The sequence below is a fragment of the Piliocolobus tephrosceles genome, chromosome 8 (genome assembly GCF_002776525.5).
Source record: "Piliocolobus tephrosceles isolate RC106 chromosome 8, ASM277652v3, whole genome shotgun sequence".
Lineage (NCBI taxonomy): Eukaryota > Metazoa > Chordata > Mammalia > Primates > Cercopithecidae > Piliocolobus > Piliocolobus tephrosceles.
Window position 1 is genome coordinate 136,322,645 of NC_045441.1, and position 21,931 is coordinate 136,344,575.

The 21,931-nt window shown below is 37.5% G+C and overlaps 1 protein-coding gene across 2 annotated transcripts in view; it reads left to right on the top strand.

Annotated features, from left to right (window-relative positions):
- Positions 1 to 21,931, top strand: part of CNTNAP2 (contactin associated protein 2) — a 2,251,282-nt gene that overhangs the window by 1,327,767 nt on the left and 901,584 nt on the right. For both annotated transcript variants that reach the window (XM_026456367.1, XM_026456368.1), the window contains one exon: positions 4,260 to 4,366. In XM_026456367.1, the coding sequence (XP_026312152.1) occupies positions 4,260 to 4,366 (107 nt within the window). The remainder of the gene's footprint in view (positions 1 to 4,259; positions 4,367 to 21,931) is intronic.

Here is a 21,931-nt window from a genome sequence, read left to right on the forward strand (position 1 = left end):
TGAATCCCAAATTTCCCAATGCTTTGTATTTAAAATCAAGTTCAGAAATAAAAGAGATGCCATGGGTAAAATAAAAGTGCAACTGTCATCCATAGCCCTGGATTAAATTGTGACATCCATCTAAGCAGCCACTGTCTGTCCATGTTGATTTATTTTGCTTTAAGTAATTGCAGCCCATTTGAGCTTCCAAAATATAGCTTTCACTTGTCTTATAAGTATTGAAGTCTAAATGAATTTTATATGAATAAAATGCATTTTGATTCTAAAGCATTTTGAAAGCTGGAACTAAAAGCATGAGTTCGACGGAGAAGGCAGGGCTGTCTGGAACCCGAGTTCATTGGATGCATCACTTCTTCTGGAGTCCCTTGATCACAAGAAATTGACACCTGCCAACTTCTCCCCTGTACCTTCCTGATCCCGGTCAAGTCATTCTCAAGTAGAAGCAGTCGAGTCATTTTGATTCATTTTTGATGTGAATCAAACTTCTAAGCTAGGACACGCCATGAAACAAATTACACATTCCTTGTGGCTACTAAAAAAATTAGTTTATTAGCGTAAGAGTCTGGATTTGAGAATAAAATCATAGATACAAACAATCTATATTTCTCACAGTAAAAGAGATATTTCTTCTGAAATTACTTCAGTTTCTTGGTGGTGTAACTTTCTAGTATTGCATTCATCTGTTCTTTCAGTCAACATGTCAATAGGTGGTTACTGAGCGTGTACCTAGTTACATAAAGAATTGTAAGATAAAACCCCCTAATTGTAGGACTCTCAGTTCAGAAGAGACAGGTGCTCAACAAACCATTGCTAAGCAATGTAATCATAGTGTATTGGACATAGGTTACTGGTTCTGTGGAAATACAGAAGAAATAATAGGAAAGGGGCAGCTAGGTTAATTAGTATTTTGTTTTGCTTGGTAACTGGTCCTAACTTTTTAAAAAATATATATGGTGATAGGGTTTGCAATTATATCTGAACCAAGTTGGTTAGGAAATAAAACATTTTCCACCATTAAGAATTAGAATACCCATAATCATCATAGGGAGAATGTCAATTTTAAAAATAAGAATTGGCCAGGGGCAGTGGCTCATGCCTGTAATCCCAGCACTCTGGGAGGCTGAGGTGGGTGAACACTTGAGGTCAGGAGTTCAACACCAGCCTGACCAACATGGTGAAACCCTGTCTCTAATAAAAACACAAAAATTAGCCAGTTGTCATGGTACACGCCTATAATCCCAGCTACTTGGGAGGCTGAGGCAGGAGAATCATTCGAGCCCGGGAGGCGGAGGTTGCAGTGAGCCGAGATGGTGCCAATCATTCCAGCCTGGGTGACAGAGCAAGACTCTGTCTCAAAAATAAGTAAATTTATAAATAATAAAAATAATCAAAGAAGAAAAATATTAAAATTTCATCTAAATAAAAAAATACTTTCAAAGAAATCCTTAATACTGAATTTTTAAGTACAGTTGGACCTCTATATTTGTAAATTCATCTGTGGATCCAACCAATGGCAGATAGAAAAATAAATAAATAATAACAACACAATGATAAATCTAAGTAATCTAGAGATTATTTAAATTATATGGGAGGCTGTGCATAGGTTAAATGCAAATAGTACACCATTTTATAACAGGGACTTGAAAATGTGTGGATTTGGGTATCTATGGGGTGGGGGGAGGTGCAGAATATCCCTCCGCAGACACAGAGGGATGACTTATATTCATTAACCTCACTTGATGGATATATGCTTTTTGCATGCGTGTAAGAACACAGTAATCTTTTCTATCATCAAGATGATTTTCTGCTTTGCCCATTATTTACACCACATTTAGATTCCAGCCTGCTTTTCCTTTGCTACTCAGTACACTTCTGCACTACTTCCCCCGAATTAATTGATATAATGAGCTGATGTAAATTACTTTCAATATTAGGCTGAGCTAATAATAACCCACAAAAATTTAGAAAGTAAATATACCATACAACACCATATACATACTGAATTCCAAAATTAAGTATCAAGGATGTTTTAGTTTCATATAATTTTGAAGTGTCTGGCCCATTGCTCCCTTCCATGATGTGGAGAACCACCTACTCTGGATGTAAACACCTTCTGCTGTGTGTGTCCCCATGGCTCAGGGCCCGTTACAGAATAGTGGCTATAGGAAAGGACCCTCACAACCCTGGACTGCCCACCACTTTCACTCTTCCACCTCCTTATCAGTGCTTTCCTCAGCTATTCTGCTAGGAACGATTTTCAACATTTTAATCATAAACATACAACGCTTCTTTTCAGGCCCAAGTGAAATGTTTTGAACTTTATGAAGCCCTTTGTTTATCATCCACCTGTAACTCCTCTAAGTATCCAAATTTCTATAGCATTTCATATACCTTTTATGACTCATCAAATGGGTTTGCGTTTTTCATAAATCAGATTCCTACCCACCTCCACTCAAATTTGGAGATGAAACATCTTTGTAGCCTTGATAACACTGAGCCAAATTTTATAAAAAGTAAGTGTCTATTAAATTTAGGGTGAATTTTCCATCCCTCATAATAATTCAACAAGATGCTTTTGTTTATATTGTGTTTTTCCCCAAAGTTCTTCCTCTCATTTTCTTCTCTTATAGTCCTGTCCATTTATTGAGTCTCAAACTAAAAGCTTTCAATCGTGCCCAAAATGTACGTGTGATTCCTCATGTGAAATCCCATAGTACTTTATTTGTCCCTGAATTATGCTGTTTTTCATTTCTTCCTTGTGCTGTAGTTTTCATACATACTGTATCTACTTCTATATGAAATATGAGCTCTTCTGCAAGGCTGTGAGTGCAGTCTTAGTCATCTTCTATTTTCCATAGTTCTGTGCATACAACAAGTGCTCAATCCATGTTTGTTGCAGGAGTAAAAGTTTGTAAAAATTTGTGGAAGAACAGTACAGCTACTCAGAGCCAGGGGCTCCATGCCAAACTGAGCCAAGCCCTGCTACAGGTGGTTTTAGGCATGGCTAGTGGTCAATTGAGAACAGGAGTTGGAGAATGCTGTTTCTGAGGCCAGCTCTATCAGATTTTGTAGCAGGGAACTGCTAGGGCATTATGATAAAGGGGTTGCTTGCAGGATGGCTCTTTATCTGTCCTTTTCCTGTGACCCATGATTATAGATTCTGCTATTTTAATCTGGGAAAGTTTTCCTGTTTTTGACAGTTCCCTATGAAAGTCTAGATGTCGTTTGTGAATACTGGTACATCATAATGAATACCTTTGTTATCTGTGAGCATCTTCAGCAGGACTATAACAAAAATCAGGTTGTGGGGTAGATGGAGAGAGGAACTGATGGGAGGGATGAGCGGATGGATGGAACCAGGAGGAAGGAAAGGGTTTGTGCCATTGAAGCAGGGAGGTTTCAGGACAAATTTCAGCCTCTCAATTTCTGAGGTACAGCCAAGCTGTGCCCTGGAGGCTGTGTTTCAGATACCTACAGCTTCCATTTATTGGCCCACTATTTCCTGCCTATTCATTGTCTATTAATACTTCATGAACATTATCTCCAAACCTTAAAATTACTTGTAAGATAGAATTATCCTGTTTTTCAAAGGTGAAAGCTAAGGTTCGGAAAGATTAAGTTACGTAGTTACAATTAGTCATCTTAATAAAAAGATATGGATTTGAAAAGAAAACCTGTATTTTCCCCCTCTGTATTATGCTTGCTGCCTCTTTAAGCAGGCTGCTTTAGTTATCCAGTGGGAAATAGGTGTTTGGAAGTCTTAGAAGTCTTTTCTTTCTAGGTTAGTATATTTTCATTGCTGTTATCATGACATTATTTCAAAAACTCAAATTGCTATGAAAAAGTTGGTGATACCCCTCTTTAAGTCAGTATTTGGCTTGATAAAGAAGATAATAAAACAAGAAATAAGACAACTTTTCTTCGATCTTTCACCAGGAGGGAATTTAGCTGCTGTCTTTGTTTTGGGGTAAAAGAAAAATGAAATGAATCTGTGAGATTCAAGTAAATCCCTCAGTTGTTTGTTAGTGTCTACTGTTTACTCAAAAATGGGAAGCACCAGGCCTGTGATACATCATCTTTGTTGCGCTTGGCACCTTCCATCATGAATCATATTAATCTGCTTAAACTAACAAGGATTAATTGCCTTGGTAAGGCAACCTGGCATTGAAATGATCTATTGCCCAGACAGCTTGGAATTTGGCCACTCATAAATCTCATTTGTTTGTTGGTTTATTTCTGTTTATCTCTCTCTCTGACAGATGTGTGCCCAATCACTGCGAGCATGGTGGGAAGTGCTCACAAACATGGGACAGCTTCAGATGCACTTGTGATGAGACAGGATACAGTGGGGCCACCTGCCACAACTGTGAGTGCCAATTCATCTCACTTTAATCTTGTAATTGCATGAGAATCTCAAGTCTTGGGCTGTGCTTTGAAGCTCAGCAACCTGAATAATCCACATAATACATCACTCGAATCTGAAAAACCAAGATTCCAATTGTCATTTCTCCAAAAAAAAAAAAAAAAAAATACTATTCTACTTGTTAAAATATGTTCTCTGGTAAAATGAGTAAAAATGACTCAGAAAGAAGGACCATCATTTCCTCTGTTCCATAACGACGTAGTTGAGATTGGAAGGCCAAACTTGGATTCGCCTCTCTGTGTCTAACTCATGTCTGTTGGGTTGACTGGGAAATTGTGTTAGTGTGACGTCTCTGACTGGACCCTCATCTATCAATTAATCAGAGAGGGAGACAGAGTGTAATTGGAACATTTAGTTTCTGGATGATGGGTGCTTCATGCTTTAGCCCAACTGTTCGGCTACCTTTTTTTTAGATCAAAGAAATGAGTCCCGAAATGGAATATCTAAAAGCCAATAGATGTAAAATGAAAACATAAGAGGTAAAAATATTTTTAAATGGCAAAAATAAAAAGTAACATGCAAAAATGACTAGTATAACACAAATGTGCCTTGGTTTATATAATAACTTTATTCCAAAAGGTTAAATAGAAAGTAAATTTTCATACTTAAAAAATTTAATGCTCTTATAATATTAATTTTCCAGTAATGCATCGCCATTTGCAAAACACTTTTGAAAACAAAGCACTTTTGAAAACAGATTTGGCATAAATCGTATGATTACGAGAAGAGAGTCAACTGTTGGGTAGTGTGTGCATATGTATGTGCGTGTGTGTGTGTATGTGTCTGTGTGTGTATGTGTAGGGAAGGAAGCGCAAGAGAAAAAGAGAGATTCAAGCTTCTCTCAGTATGCCCAAACACTGAAACTCTGATATCTAAATCCTCCGATTATACAAACAGATTTCACTTTACTTTTAGGAAATAGTGACAAGCAAACTATCTCAGAGTAGAGCCCTGGGTATAGTAAAAATGTCATACAGCTCTCTAAGCCTTTCCATTGTGTTATTTGTAATAAAGTGCAAGAAGAAATGGTGTTTTGAATATATTGTAAAATGTTGACTTACAAAGTTGCACACATTTATTTGTTTAGGTCAATATTCGAAAACAAGAGACAAAGGAAATCTTTACAAAACTAACAATAGAAAGATGTCAAGAAGGTCAAAATAGATACTTATTAGATTCATTATCTGTGTTTACATATATGAAAGTATTTTAATGAATAAAGAATAAAAATGATTGATATTGAAATTAATTCAAAGAAAAGAGTTATAACTAAAATTTTTCCTCACCAATCACATCAGAATATTAACCTGCAGTATGTGACATTTATTAAATATAATATGATGCTAGAATTATGTTGATGAAACTGGATACCTTCACTAGCGTAATTTGTGTCGTATGTTATAAATACCACATTTAATTACAAGGGATCTTGTTCCTGAAATACGGTAATGCTAACCGGTGGTCAAAAGCAAGAAATTGGTAGTGGCTGCAAGGATTTTCTATCTCAGTGATGGCTTTTATATTGAACTGAAAAGTAAGTTATTCTTTTTATATAGCTGTTTCTATCATTAAAATACACAGCAAAAAGGCAAAAAATAATTTAAAGTGTGTGATACTGGTTCAGTAGCTGAGGTTTATTTTGTTTTTTAAGGGTAATGACTCCAAGGATTAGAAATGTCCTAAGTGTGTTTAGGTTTGGCACTGGTGGCCAGTTTGAAAGGTAAAAGACGAAAATTGTCTTTTGTTCTGCTGTTCCTTCCTGCTTGTTCCTTGCTTCATTTTGTTGGATCTTTAAAAGTAGAATCATCTTTTTAATAATAAAAGCCTCATCTTTTGTTGTCTTCTCCAAATGAAGCCAAAATTTTGAATATCCAACCTGTGCATAAATAGAGGTGAAAAGACCATACTGCATAATTCAAGAGAGGGTTGGCTGGTGACTATTTTCTTCTGAAAAATGTACATTGTAGCTTATTGAAGGCCACTTGCCTCCTAATAACCTGAAAGACTTGATACAGTCTTACTTACTGACATGGATTAGTCAAAAATGTCACATGGCACAAATGTAAGAAGATAAAATGTATGTCATTGAGTTTGACACAGAATGAACAATTCTACATTTTTACTAAATCAGTGACTACATTCATAGCAAGAAGATGGAAGTGCAAAGACCCCAGTCTCTGATGTGTCTGACGCTAGCTATAAAATCATCAGGCCGTGTGCCTTTGTGGTCAATCGTTTGACTTCTCTTGCACTGTCTTCGACCGAAGTCTCCTGGCGTTCTAAAAGCCAGTGAGCTGAGATTTGCAGTTACTTATTCTGTATTCTGTGGGTTTGAACTTTGTAAGTAACGTAAAATATTTTGCTTCATTATTTCCTGCAGAAGACCAAACATTCATCTTGAAAAGAAATCATGCTAATTATTTTAAATAGTATTTTTTAATTAAAAAAAGCAGCTAACTAAAATCTAAAGTTTAACATAACAGAACATTTGTTAGAGTTTCAAACATTACAGGCCACAGTATTTTAGCACACTTTCTACACCAGCCCAGGCTTGGTCGGGATGAGACAGCAGTGCTATGAGTGACCTGTGATCATCCAGGCTAGAAGTTCTAGTTCAAGATGGAACAGAGAAGCCTTTTTGCTTGATTACAGTACCTTGTGTTGACTTTGATTCTACCATTTTCTTACTTGTACCCTAGGCCATTTAAATTATTTGAGCTTCAGTTTTCTCCTGTAGGAATAGATAATTAACAGTGCTCACCCCATCAAGCCATTGTGAGATTAAATGAAATGATGCACGTAAGATGCTGAGAATAACTTTGGCATATGTGGTACTCAATAAATTTTTTTTGTCATTTCATCACTTTCAGAGCAATTGTCCTTCTCCTTTGAACTTCTATACCAATAATTGCCCAAATCACAAACTGTGTCCCTTAATTTCTTGTCACCATACATTGTTTGCTATCACTTTTATGGCAGATTTGGACTGCAGTGAATGACTGGTTTCCATAGTATTTTTCTCTAGAAGAATTGAAGAGCATTAAGATAAATCTGTATGCCTCCTAAACCTATGTCTCTTGTTTTCATTTGTTGGTTTGTGTGTACATGGGGACTTTCTTTTTACATAAATTATCTGTAGGGCTTGGAGGACTGTCATTCGTGAACCACTCCCCTGAGGAGCCAGGATGTCTCCCACAGACAAAGCCAGAGATCACAGAAGACAGCCAGATCACAGGAAAGGGAAAGCTAGTTTTTGTTGTTTAAAAACAAAATAGGCTAGTTTGTGACAAAATGCAAATACATTAAATTGTTGACGTTTTATACTTGAAAATATTTTCTTATACAGACATTCCACTCTCCACAAATCCTTTAAGAACTGACTTGTAGCATATCCAAACACCAAACCATCACAAAGGGACTGAAGAGATCATGTTGGTTAGTTTGTGTTTATTATGTTGACTTATCCCTGCTTCACTCTCCCAGAAGCACTGTAAGAATGTATTTTTGGTTTGGAGATGGAGTCTTGCTCTGTTGCCCAGGCTGGAGCGCAGTGGTGCGATCTTGGCCCATTGCAACCTCTGCCTCCTAAGTTCAAGCGATTCTCCTTCCTCAGCCTCCCAAGCAGCTGGGACTACAGGCACACGCCACCATGCCTGGCTAATTTTTTTGTGTTTTTAGTGGAGATGAGATTTCGCCATGTTGCCCAGGCTGGTTTTGAACTCCTGAGCTCAGGCGATCTGCCTGCCTTGGCCTCCCCCAGTGCTAGGATTACAGCCATGAGCCACCATGCCTGGCCAAGAATGTGTCTTTCGTGTGAGAAAAACTCCATGTTTCTAGCTGGAGTCTTTCCTCTTAGCGCTGCTATACAGATATGCTCTAGTTGGTCTCCAAGCTCTGCAATACTTCAAATGCTCTTTAGTGTCTAATTATCATCCTGTCTTTTACACATATGTTCCTTACACTTTCACAATGATTTTACATCATTTAGTTCACATAAATTAAATTCAAAAAACTATCCCTTATCTCAAGACTTAGTGGACACTTTTTTCTTACCATGCTGTCAGGTCCTCTCTTAGACTTCAGTCATTCTTTTTTTTTTTTTTTTTTTGGTGAGGTGGAGTGTCACTCTGTCGCCCAGGCTGGGGGGTGCAGTGGTGCGATCTCGGTTCACTGCAACCTCCGCCTCCCAGGTTCAAGCGATTCTCCTGCCTCAGCCTCCTGAGTAGCTGGGACTACAGGCACATGCCACGATGCCTGGCTAACTTTTGGTATTTTTAATGTAGATGGGGTTTCACCGTGTTAGCCAGGATGGTCTGGATCTCCTGACCTCATGATCTGCCCACCTTGGCCTCCCAAAGTGCTGGGATTACAGGCGTAAGCCACCATGCCTGGCCAATCATTCTTATATATACTGTTAGTTCCTTGTGTGGAACTGCTCTAAAACTTCATTAGAAAATCCTCAGTAATATGAAAACTTTTGGCTAATTTAATGAATGCAAGAGGTCAAAGGATAGTATTTTAGTGTTTGACAAAAATAAGCAATGTTATCCTTGGAAATTTATTAAATGTCAGATGTGCATTCTGACAGAAAATATTTTCGCAGATCTTTTTATTAAAGGAGAGATTTTCACATTGCCCAAATATATAGACTTCATGTTTCCAGGGGAAACAGGAGGAGATAAACTAGGTGACCTATATAATTCTTTTTTAACTTTAAAACCACGAGATTTAAAAATTCTGAAATACTTATAAGGAACAGGTCCTGACATTGCCAAATAAAGCAAAAGTAAAATTTTTTCTAGCCAATGTTAGAGACAAAATTAAATGTACAAGTAACAATTGTACATGCCGTAAGCTGGAGCGTTTCCTCTGGGTTCATAAATGTGTAAACTGTAAATTGTACTGCACCTTATTATAGCACATATGAGAGGCACAGTGGATTTCAACAGCCCATACCATGTTGTTGATAATCCACCTATAATTTCACCTATAATTGATTTAATTCAAAGGATAATTTTCAAAACAAATTTAATCCTACTTCTTGTAGTCACACTAACAAAGGGCATAAAGAGCTAGATGTATTGTCACAAAAAAACTTGGTATCTCTGTCCATTTAGAGTTTCTACAACCTAGGCATCAATGCTAACTTGGAGTTTTCGAGCATTGCTACAAAAACAAGCAGTCATTGGATAAGAATTGTGTTGGATGTAGTATTAGTCCATTCGCACACTGCTATAAAGTAATACCCGAGACTGGATCATTTAGAAAGAAAAGAGGTTTGACTCACAGTTCCACGCAGCTCGGGAGGCCTCAGGACACTTATAATCGTGGTGGAAGGAGAAGGGGAAGCAAAGACCTTCTTGACATGGTGGCAAGAGAGAGAATTGCAAGCAATGGGGGAAGAACCCCTCTAAAACTATCATCTCGTGAGAACTCACCACTATCATGAGAACAGCATGGAGGAAACTTTGCCCATGATCCAGTCACCTCCCTCCCTTGACATGTGGGGATTACAGGTCCCTCCCTCAACACATGGGGATTAAAATTCAAGGTGAGATTTGGGTGGGGACACAGAGCCAAACCATATCAGGTATCTACAATAAAACTTAGATATTTAGCCTCAGGGAATTGGAATCCATCCTTTGGGGCAAGTTCACCTGGCTTGCCAGGTCCTACGTGATATGGCCATGTCTTTAACCTGATTTCCTCCCCTACTTTTCCTCCCATTCTCCCCTTCAGTGCACTGGCCTCCTTTCAGTCTTTGTTGCATGCCCTGCACTCTTACACTCTTCCCCGTCCTATACCACTATCCCCACCACAGGACAATTGCACATCTCCCTCTCTGCTTTGTCTAGTACATTTCTACTCCTCCCTCAGATTTGAGCTCAGCAGTCATCTCAGAAAAGCTTTCCATGAGCCTGTAGTTAGGTCAAATACTCTTCTTTTTTTTTTTTTTTTTTTGGAGTCTTGCTCTGTCGCCCAGGCTGGAGTGCAGTGGGGTGATCTCAGCTCACTGCAAGCTCTGCCTCCCGGGTTCATGCCATTCTCCCGCCTCCGCCTCCCGAGTAGCTGGAACTACAGGCATCCACCACCACGCCCAGCTAATTTTGTTTGTATTTTTAGTAGAGATGGGGCTTCATTGTGTTAGCCAGGATGGTCTCAATCTCCTGACCTTGTGATCCGCCTGCTTCAGCCCCCCAAAGTGCTGGGATTACAAGCATGAGCCACCACGCTGGGTCCAAATCCTCTTATTCTAAAACACACATATCTCTTTTAGCACTAGCAATGGTTATGATTTTGCATTTATTATTCATAATTATTTAATACTATCTTTCTCCTCCACTGGACTCTACATCCCTGGCAGGAGGTGGTGCCACATTTCATCCATTTTAAACCTGAGGCTGGCCCAGCACAGACTATGCATGCAGTAAACATGCACTGCCTCCAAGCATTCTTGAATGTCAAAGAGTATCCAGAGCAACAAGTGTTTTCTTTAAATTTTATTCAATGCCCTTTATACAGATTTATGAAGATGGTGAAGCTATAAGGATAGAGTAAACTTACAGGGAAAAAAGAAAAACAGAATCAAGTCCGATAACAAAATATGGATAAATGGAAGGCAGAGAGGGTAGTAACAATAATACCAAAAACTACCACAAGACATTAAACATTATTCTAAGAAATCGTATGGAAGAATTTAGGATATTAGCAAAAAACTACGTATTTCAAATTATCTTTAAGGAAAATATCGTGCCAGGTTAAGACACCCCCATTCATTACTGTCATTTGTGAGAACTATGACATTACAGTAACAGTAGCAAAGTAAGTTGCAACAAAAATGATATCTTAGATCTGCAGTCTCCAAACTTTTTGGCACCAGGGGCCAGGTTCGTAGGAGACAGTTTTTCTACAGACCAGGGTAGGGGAGGAGGGTGAGGGGATGGTTCAGGATGAAACTGTTCCACCTCAGATCACTAGGCATTAGTTGGATTCTCATAAGGAGTGCACAACCGCGATTCCTCACATGCACACTTCACAATAGGGTTCAGGATCCTATGAGAATCTAATGCTGGTGCTGATCTGACGGGAGATGGAGCTCAGGCGGTATTGCCCGCCTCCTGCTATGAGGCCTGGTTCCTAACAGATTGGGGACTCCTTGTATCATAGCGTGTGATCAATTACTATACTGGCTAACTGTAGGAGTTATTCCGAAATAGATACTGATATGCTTAAATAATTAGTAGTACGTGACAAGAAGTTTATTTTAAACTCTATGAAATTTGAATAACATGAACATAACAATCTTTTGATTTCTCGTGTAATATTATATGTGTATCCTTGCTAGAGGGAAGTTATGGAGAGGGGAAAACACTGAGGATTTGAAATTAGATGTCCTGATGTCAAACCCTCAGATCTTTAGGCTGTGTGGCCAAACTTGCTTCTCCATCAGTTGGACATGTCTAAGTTCCAGAAAAATGACTGTCTCCATGCTTTATAAATCCTGTTTCCTCAAACACACTTGCTGCGTTAGTGTGGATTTCACTCATACAGAAGGTGAAATCAGCTTTTCCAGTCCACGCCACAGGTTATTGACAGCAATAAAATAGGAATTATTCAGATTTAATCACTTTCCTCCCCATCTCTCCACCCCTGCTCCTCTGGGCTGTCTTGTTTCCTCTTGAAAATTCAATGAGATATTGTTTATTAAAGTGCTTTTTCAATGTACCCCAGAACTTAAAGTACAATAAAAAGAAGTGCTTTTTAAATTCAGAAAATATCTTACTTTTAAAGAACTTATGCCACTAAGTTTCAAAAAACATCTAGTCAAATTTTACTTTGAGTATAAGTCGCATCTACTCATCAGTATATTCTTCATTTGGAACACAGGCCATATTTTCATATCAGTGATTCTCAATGAAAAGATCATAGCATATCTCAATATTTCAGTAAATGCTCATTGAAAACATAAAGGTTTTTATCAGCCAGTATAATAGCCACACTAGCTGATTTATATGCGTGGGGTACATCTACTCTTTCCAATCTAGATATGGTATTATGTAGTCAGGTTGTGCATCTGTGTTATCAAGCGAGCAACTACCAAATTCCTTCAATTTTACTTTCCATCCCATTCCCACACCACAATCTATATTGGATGCTCAGTGTGCCCCTGTTAGTAAGGAGTGACTATGGGACCCAACTGCAGGACCACAGGACACTAAGGACCCATACTGCTACCATCACTTATTCATTCATCAATTATGTTGAGAACTGACTCCATTCCATATATGGAATAGATGCTGGAGTGTGAAGTAAAGGACAGAAGAGGGCAAGAATACTAGGATGTAGCCCCCTCCAACAATGTGTATAGTTTCATTAAAAATAAACGTTCTTATCACCTTATTTCCACATCTCTGGTTCACCGGGATTGTAATCTAGGAATAAATTCTACGGCATTCTTATCTCTTAGAATCTAGCTTGGCATTTTTCATGTTTACAAAATATGGATACATGTAGACACATGGGGGAAAAATAAATTTATTTAATACTTTGTCACAAATTATTTGTTTTAAGCAATTATTTTAACTTTTCAGATTATATTTTCAGAGGGTTTGTTTGTTCTATTTCTGGGTTTGTTTTTGTTACCAGATGGACAGGGAGAAATCAGGGTGAGGCGATGCAACTTCAGCATGGTGCTTGGTAGAGAATGTGGTTTTCAATAGAATATACACAAGTCAAATATTAATAAACCCTTGTTCAGCTGTGTGTATTCTCTAGAAGAAAAGCTCACGTTCTCACCAGAGCTAAAGTATTGGGAGCTAAGGGAAACAATGGCAAGTGATGTCACTTCCTGAAATCACACTTTTTCACAAAGAAACAATCATCCCAGCAGCTCCTTTACTCTCATATTCATCTGGCACCTACAGATAAAATCAGATGGAAAGAGCTGTGAAAGTACTACCTGGGTAGAAATGTTGGAAGGGGATTTAAAGGTCATTCTGTCTTTTGGCTACAACCAAATAAATTACACTGGATTAAAATAGTGCAGTTTATTTGGAGGAACACAGCCCAAGGATCTTTACATTTCTAAGGCAGACCAAATTTCAAATTAATCCCTTCTTTCATGTCTTGCTTTGGAATGATGACCAAGATTAAATACAGAAAGAAAGGATTTAATTTCGGTTTTGCAAAGACTCTTTCAATAGTTTCAAAAATATGTCTTTCTCTTTGAGTCTTGGCAAAAAAAAAAAAAAAAAAAAAAGAAGAGGTTGATCTGCAAATGCATATTGAAAAGCAATGTGCTGTAGAGACATGCTGTGATCCTATGAACTTCTCCGAAGCTATAAAATGCCAGTGCTAGGTCTTGAGGGAGCTGGCATTATTCATTAAACTCCCTGTAGTCTGAATCCCAGTGTATGTTTTATCCAAGGTTCAGAGTGAAGAGAAAAAGGAATAGAAAACACCCCTTTTAACACATTTGTCAGGTTGAATTATGGAAAAAAAGGAGATAGGGAAAGAGTCTAGTTTAATTTGAAGATAAGGAAGGGAATTTCAGGAAGGTTAATATCTGCTCAAAAAACAGGAAAGAGAATTAGAGTAAAAAATAATATGTGTCTCTCCTTTGATACTTTTTAACTTCTCCGAAACCAAACTATGTTTGGTTTCCATATTGACATTAGTCACTAACTTTCTATGGCAAGTCTTTAGCTTTTCAGACATGGTGTATAGGCTTATCTTTAAATCACAGACAGTTTCAACTCATTCAACAATATTATGCACTCTTTTGCATATGGCACACTATGTGAATACAAAAGCATAGATGAGAGCCATTTTCCTTAGGAAGTATACAAAGTAGTTATAAAGAAAACAGGATAAGTAATAAAAGCATTAATACATTATAAGAAGGTTACAGGGCCAGGCGTGGTGGCTCACGCCTGTAATCCCAGCACTTTGGGAGGCCGAGGCGGGCGGATCACGAGGTCAGGAGATTGAGACCATCCTGGCGAACACGGTGAAACCCTGTGTCTACTGAAAATACAAAAAAAAAAAAAAAAAAAAAATTAGCCGGGCGTGGTGGCGGGCACCTGTAATCCCAGCTACTCGGGAGGCTGAGGGAGGAGAATAGCATGAACCCATGAGGCGGAGCTTGCAGTTAGCCAAGATCACCTCACTATACTCCAGCCTGGGCGACAGAGTGAGACTCTGTCTCAAAAAAAAAAAAAAAAAAAAAAAAAAAAAAAAAAAAAAGGTAACAGATATTTATGTTTCCAACTAATATCAAGGAAGTATGTATGATCTGAGAGAGAGAGAACAATGTGAACCAAGATATTTGGGAAGACATTCAAGCAGGAACTGAACTCTGAGCTAAGTTCCTTTCAGAGTTCTGTAGAGAAACAGAAGTAATTGTTAAATATTCAAAAAAAATTTGAATTGATGGTTTAACCTTGGTAAAACTTGGTAGCTTGAATCACAACCTTGGTAAACCTTGGTAGCTTGAACCAGACCACGGGGGAAGAATTTATACTAGGGAAATTGACAAACCCTGTATATCAAGATACTTTTAATAGAGCTGGTTTACTAGCACACCACTGCCCTGTTTCATTATTAATAAGAATAATAGTATGTGCCTGCCAATATTCTTGTAAAGAGTTCAGTTGATATGTAAAAATGTCTAACATGTTGTCTACTATGGAGTCAATTCTCAATAGATGATAGCCATGGTTATACATGTAACACTGTGAACAGACTGGTCTTGTTAAAGGAGCAGCAAGGTGCAGACTTGAGTCATGGGTGAAGCTAGCCAGAAGACAGTGGTTTTTCAGCACCTCTGTATCAAAGCGTAACTTTAGATGTTTTTCTTCGTAAGTCACTTTTTTTACATCATGAAACAACTTATATCCGTTAGAACTGGAGTCCCCAGTCCCCACAGTACCAGTTTGTGGCCTGTTAGGAATTGGATCACATAGCAGAAGGTGAGCAGTGGTGGAGTGAAGCTTCACTTGTGTTTACAGCCACTCCCTATTGCTCACATCACCACCTGAGCCCCACCTCCTGTCAGGTCAGGGACAGCATCAGAATCGCAGAGGAGCCCGAATGCTGTTGTGAACGGCACATGCGAGGGATCTAGGTTGCACGTTCCTTAAGAGAATCTAATGCCTGATGATCTGTCACTGTTTCCCATCACCCCCAGATAAGACCATCTAGTTGCAGGAAAACAAGGTTAGGGCCCCCACTGATTTTACACTGTGGTGAGTTGTATGATTATTTCATTATTCATCACAATGTCATAATAGAAATAAATTGCAAAATAAATGTATGAATCTCGAATCATCCTGAAACCATCCCCTACCTCCTGATCCATGGAAAAACTGTCTTCCATGAAACGAGTCTCTGGTGCCAAAAAGGTTAGAGAATACTGCTTTAGAAGAAAGAAATGCCATGGAATGATATTTAAGTTTTCCCATAACAGGTTATGGGCTCTCAGTTATTTCTGAGGTAAGGAGAACCGGTAAGCCTGCCGAACAATGCCTGTGGTGCACTTTTGAAAACCATTTGGATGATTTGATATCACTTCTTTAACTGTTAACATTTCTTTACTGAAAGTGATACAAATGCTTTTATTTTATTAAAGTACACCTCAATTATTTAGCTTATAGTATGAGCTTAGGTAACAAAGCTAATTTTATATTCCTTTGTGATTATTAACCTAAATCTGGTATAATGAGATGCTTCCTCCCCTCAGGAGCAGTCCAGCTGTGACTCAGCTGCATCAAATTTATGTCTTCCGAAATTAAGACACCTGGATTTGTTTGCTAAATTCTATTAAAAAACTACTCAGTGAGGAATCTCTTGATTTTGCACCATTCGCAGAAGAAATTCTGAAGGTTGAATTATTGGTTCCTGTATTTTTTATTTTTTATTGTTTATTTTTTTACAAAATCATGATAAACAGAATACTCGCAACATTTTATGTTGCTGCTGCTGAATTTTGTTTTTCTTCCTCCTTTCCTCTCCCTCCTGGCAAAAGAATGCTATAAAAATATAAAGATTGTTGTAATCTGGGGTGAAATTATCCATCCACCTAAATAATCTCTTCTTGTTATATTTGATGAATACGTCTAACACCATTAATAAGCAATAGTTTCTTATAAAAAATACAGCAGTTTCCAAGCAAATTTTGATGCTTGACTTTTGGGATATTCTCCCATCTGACTTCTTTCAAATGTTTGTGAAATCATTGATGTGGAAATCTTTAGACTTAGCCAATAAAAGTGAAATAATGTAAATGGATATGGATTTGAATAAAGAGGATGGTTTTAAGTAAAATCAGAAAAACTCTCAAGGGCTCGTAGTCCCTTAGTCTCATCATCCAATTTCATCCCAAAGCTGCCATAGTAGCTCCTGTCTGAAAAATATGCCTACTCTACTCTTGAAAGACCATTCTTGGCATCACAGATGCCAGCACCAAATGCCAGACAATGTTGGCAAGTACAAAATTGCTGTCATTACTCATTAGCAGGCATCAAAATGTCCTAATACTCTCTGCCACTATCTGGGCCTGTTGAGATATTAATTAAACATGTCTTCCTTGCCAAGTCATGTGATCAACTTTCACTAGGCTAGGTAGGGCCAAGTGAGGCCATCCAGCAACACTGGATAAAGAAATACCTCTAAGAATTTGGCTGTGAAGAGGAAAATGCTTCCCATTTGTACTACTGCAAAGGGATTCAGAGCTCTGGAAAAGCCTATGTGTGTTTTCTACCATATGGCTATCTGTTGCTGAGTTATCCCATTTAGAGAATATTCAAGCATTTGATGGAAACATATCCCTACTCAGAAAATGAGTTCCTTTAGAGTTTGAATGACATAGGTAGAGATTTCCTGAGATAATAAAACCTGCACTGGGACAGGCCAGACCGATTGTCCTACAGGTTCCTGAATTACCTGAAGCTAGGTGAACAGCACAAGCTTTGTTAATTTATTGTCCAAAAGCACTATATTTCTCTTGTATAGTTCTTTAAATTAAGCTGACTTAATTAAGCTATGTGTAAGAGCAAAAGAACATTTTCTGAACTTCCACAAGGGAGAGATTCTCAATAATAAGGATTCCTGCCTTCCCACAGCATCACAGTTCCAGGAGAGAAGTATTGGGATTGCATGTGTATTTGATGCCCTTGGGTAAGGCAAGTAGGAAACTCCAGACAACGGTACTTGATGCTTGGTTGTTAGTATAGGTGTCTACTCCTGTGTGTTACAGCACCTGATGGGAAAGCCCAAGCTATCATTTTAAAAATCTCTCTTTTCAGGCCAGTCATCCCAAAGGGTGCTGAAGAGACGTGGGCTGGGAGGGGAAGCCCAGTCAGTGACGGACAATGAAAGTACAGTCATTGCAAAACAAGTCCCTCTCGTCTCATTGTTGCTAGATCCACTGCTTATGACATATTTTCCGCTCTTACCAGATAAAACGTAGCAGCAGGTCTGTCTTACAACTTTTGCTTTCCTGTGGTGTGATTGCTACAGTTCCACTGAACAGAGGTCATTTTTGCTAAGCTTCATTTCTACAGTCTATACAAGGTTTTTGAGCTAAAAACCTATGTTTACTTCCATTTTAGAAGTAAAAATAATGATAAAGAATGATGCATAGGGCAAAAATAGTATGGAAGAGAAATTTATTGAGAAGCATTTGAATTGCTATTAGTAATCAAGAAAAATGTTTATTAATAAGTAACATTTCTCCTCTTCCTTTATACATATAGATGAGATATTGAAAGACCTTGAACATAGCAGAAGCATGTTAGTCTAAAACCCAAGTAATCTCTTTGCTATTTAAAAATTCTAAAGGATTTGAATTAGGATTTCAGTTCACATTCAAAGTGATATATTTTTTTTCCCCATTTGTCATCACCCTATGCTTCTCATTCACCACCTATCTTAAGATGAGATAAATGAATATCAGGTAGTAAATTCTACCACATGTGGTTACTTATCCAAGGAATGGGCTCACGTTGACACTTGATTAACATCAGTTTCACATGTGGTAATAAAAAAAAACAAATTTAATCTGCACAAACTGTAATTGTCATGCTGGGATCATTTAGATTCCAGCAGTCTCTCTATTGAGTAGTTTAAGAAAACTGTGTTTTCATTGTACTTTTTAAATGAGGAAGCCCAGTGGAAAAAATCATACGTGGATCTTGAGAAACATTTTGCTTTCTAAAAGTGCAATAAATGAATAGAAATTTGGTGGTTGGGAAGATGAGCTTGTTATCCACAGACTTAAAAAGTTAAGAATAAATATATAAATTTTTAGAAGGGGTAACTTATTAGATATTTTAACATACTTAGTGATATAATGGTGTATTAAAGTTAGCAACTATGCCTACAAAATGAGTACTCTGAAATGCTACCTTCTTACAGAGGTCTGCAACCACCCGTTTCCCCAATTTTTCCCTAGTTCTCTCCCCCAAGCATGTGGCTACCTACTGCCTTTAACCAAATAAGGAAGACTTTAAGCAAGAGGGAGAAAGAATATGGAGGAGAAGTTAGGAGATTGGGTGGGGAGAAAAGGAGGAGAGAGTTGCACTCTTCCTCTGTATATAAGATCATATTACTTGCAAACAGAGACAGGTTACCTCTGGATGGCAAGGCTGAGAACACTAGTGTTTCTAGCTCTGTGCTTTCTATAGTGTGATTTGTGGACAAATAGAGTGCTTTATATGCATTGCAAATGACCCTAAACATAATATAAATGCAGTCTAGAAGAAATAGAAATTTATCTATTTTTAAAGTAATCTTCGGGTCAAAAAGAATTTTTAAAGTCAAAAGAATAGTATTTTTTTCCATGTAAAACCAGAGCATGGTTTTTTTAAAAACTGGTAGTAAGCAGAAGTGATTCATTAATGCCACTTTGGAAACAGTTTATGGATAAAATTAGCAGTATGATCTATCACTGACATTTACTCTTTTATCCTTTATGCAGAAGGGCTTTTCATTTGTAACAATGAGAGAGATTATAAATCAGTTATTAAAACTTTATCAAAGGCAAAGGCATAGACATTTTTACATTAAAATTATGAATGCTAAAGCAGACCACTCTCTGGTCACTTACAAACCATGAACAATATAAACACATTGACAGTTCTTATACTAGATAGATCCCAAATAAAAATGAAACCAAATAATAATCATTCCTGGAGGTATATCTCATATAAGTCTCTTTATGTCATCAGCAACCCTACTGTATTGACATAAGTTCTCTATCTGCTGTTCTTAATGCCACTGACCAGGTGCTTTTCATCTTTGAACACCAAAGCCTATCTCACTGCTTAGTACTTAGTAAGTATGAAATAAAATTTGCAGCAACTAAACTGTAACTGTGTCTGAATGCACACACACACACACACATACCCCCAAATATATACACATACCTCTCAAATGACTATAAAGATAGGTTCATCAGATTCGGAACATACAAAGCCCTTGACTACATGAGAGAAGCTTTCTCTGTGGGATACAGCATCTTAAATTCTTTTCAATTCTCAATAAGAGAGAAGAATTTTGTTTTCATTTGATAATGTTCCTGATATATGGTACATGATATTCTTTATGCTGAGTTTTGTTCTATGGAAAAATATCATGACACTTCCAAACTCATTTTATGGGTCCAGTATCACCCTGATACTGAAACCAGACTAGGAGACTACAATTAAAGAAAATTACAAGTCAGTATCCCTGATGAGCATACATGCAAAAATCTTCAACAAAATAGTAGCAAACCAAGTTTAGCTGCACATTCCGAGAATTATACACCATGATCAACTGGGATTTACCGCTAGGATGCAAGGATGGTTTGACATATCTAAATCAGCAAATGTGATTACACCGTATAAACAGAGTGAAGGATAAGAATCACATGATCATTTCAACAGAGACGGAATAAGCATTTGACAAAATTCAACATCTTTTATAATAAAAACTCTCAGTAAACTAGATATAGAAGGAACATACCTCAGTACAGCAAAGGCCATATGTGAGGAGCCCACAGCTATCATCATCCTCAATGGTGAATAACTGAAAGCTTTCCCTCAAATATCAGGAAAAAGACAAGGATGCCCACTCCTGCTACTTCTATTCAAAAATGCCCTGAAAGTCCTAAGCAATGAGGTAAGAAGACGAAAAAAAGACATCCGAATCCAAAAGGAAGAAGTTAGATTTTTCTCTGTTTGCAGATGACATACTCTTATAGAGAGATGGTCCCTGACTTCAGATGGTTTGACTTACAACTTTTTCAATTTTATAGTGGTGTGAAACTAGTGCAATTTGGTGTACTTTAAATTTTAATTTAGATCTTTTCCTAGATTAGCAATATGTGGTTCATGAGATATTTCACACTGTATTAAAAAATAGACTTTCTATTAGATGATTTTGCCCAACTATAGGGTCATGTAAGTGTTCTGAGCACATTTAAGGTTGGCTAGACTAAGCTATGATGTTTGCCATGTTAGATGTATTAGATACATTTTTCTATTTTTGGTATTTTCAGCTTATCAGTTTATCAGTATGTGACCCCATGGTAAATCCAGGAGCATCTACACATAGAAAACCCTACAGACTCCACCAAAAAACTATTAGAATAACAAGCAAATTCAGTAAAGTTGCAGCATACAAAATCATACAAAAATCAGTTTTGTTTCTATACACTATCAATGAACTATCTGAAAGAAAAATTAAGAAAATCATTCCACTTATAATAGTATCAAGAAGCATAAATTACTCAGGCGTATATTTAACCAAAGAGGTGCGTGAAAGATCCATACCTTGAAACCATGAACATGGATGAAAAAAATTGAAGACAACACAAATAGATGGAAAGATAACCCATGTTCTCAGACTGGAAGAGTTTAACAGTTCGTCCCAGTAAAATATCCATATCAAGGCAAGCTATACACTCAATGAAATCTCTATCAAAATTCCAAACAGATGTTTTTCAGAAATAGAAAAAAAAAATCCTAAAATTCATCTGGAATCACAAAAGACCCCAAATGGACAAAGCAATTGCAAAAGAAAGCTGGAGGAATCACATGCTAAGTGTGAGGGAAATGCACATCAAAGCACTTTGTGACAACATGGCTAAACCTGGACAGCAGAATGCCAAGTGAAATAAGCCAGACAGAGAAAAACAAATACTGTATCTATCACTGATATAGAGAACCTAAAGAAAATGAAATGTCAAACTCACAGAAACAAGGAGTAAAATAATGGTAATTGCAGAAGCTGAGGGTAGGGACAATGGAGAAATGTTGATCAAAAGATACAAACTTTCAATGACGAGATGAATAAGTTTTGGGGAGCTAATATACAACATGGTGACTATAGTTAATTATACTGTATTGTACACTTGAAATTTGCTAAAAAAGTAGATCTGAAGTGTTCTCACCCAAAAAAGAATATCTGAGTTGATGGATGTGTTAATTAACCTGATTGTGGTGATGATTTCACAATGTATACATG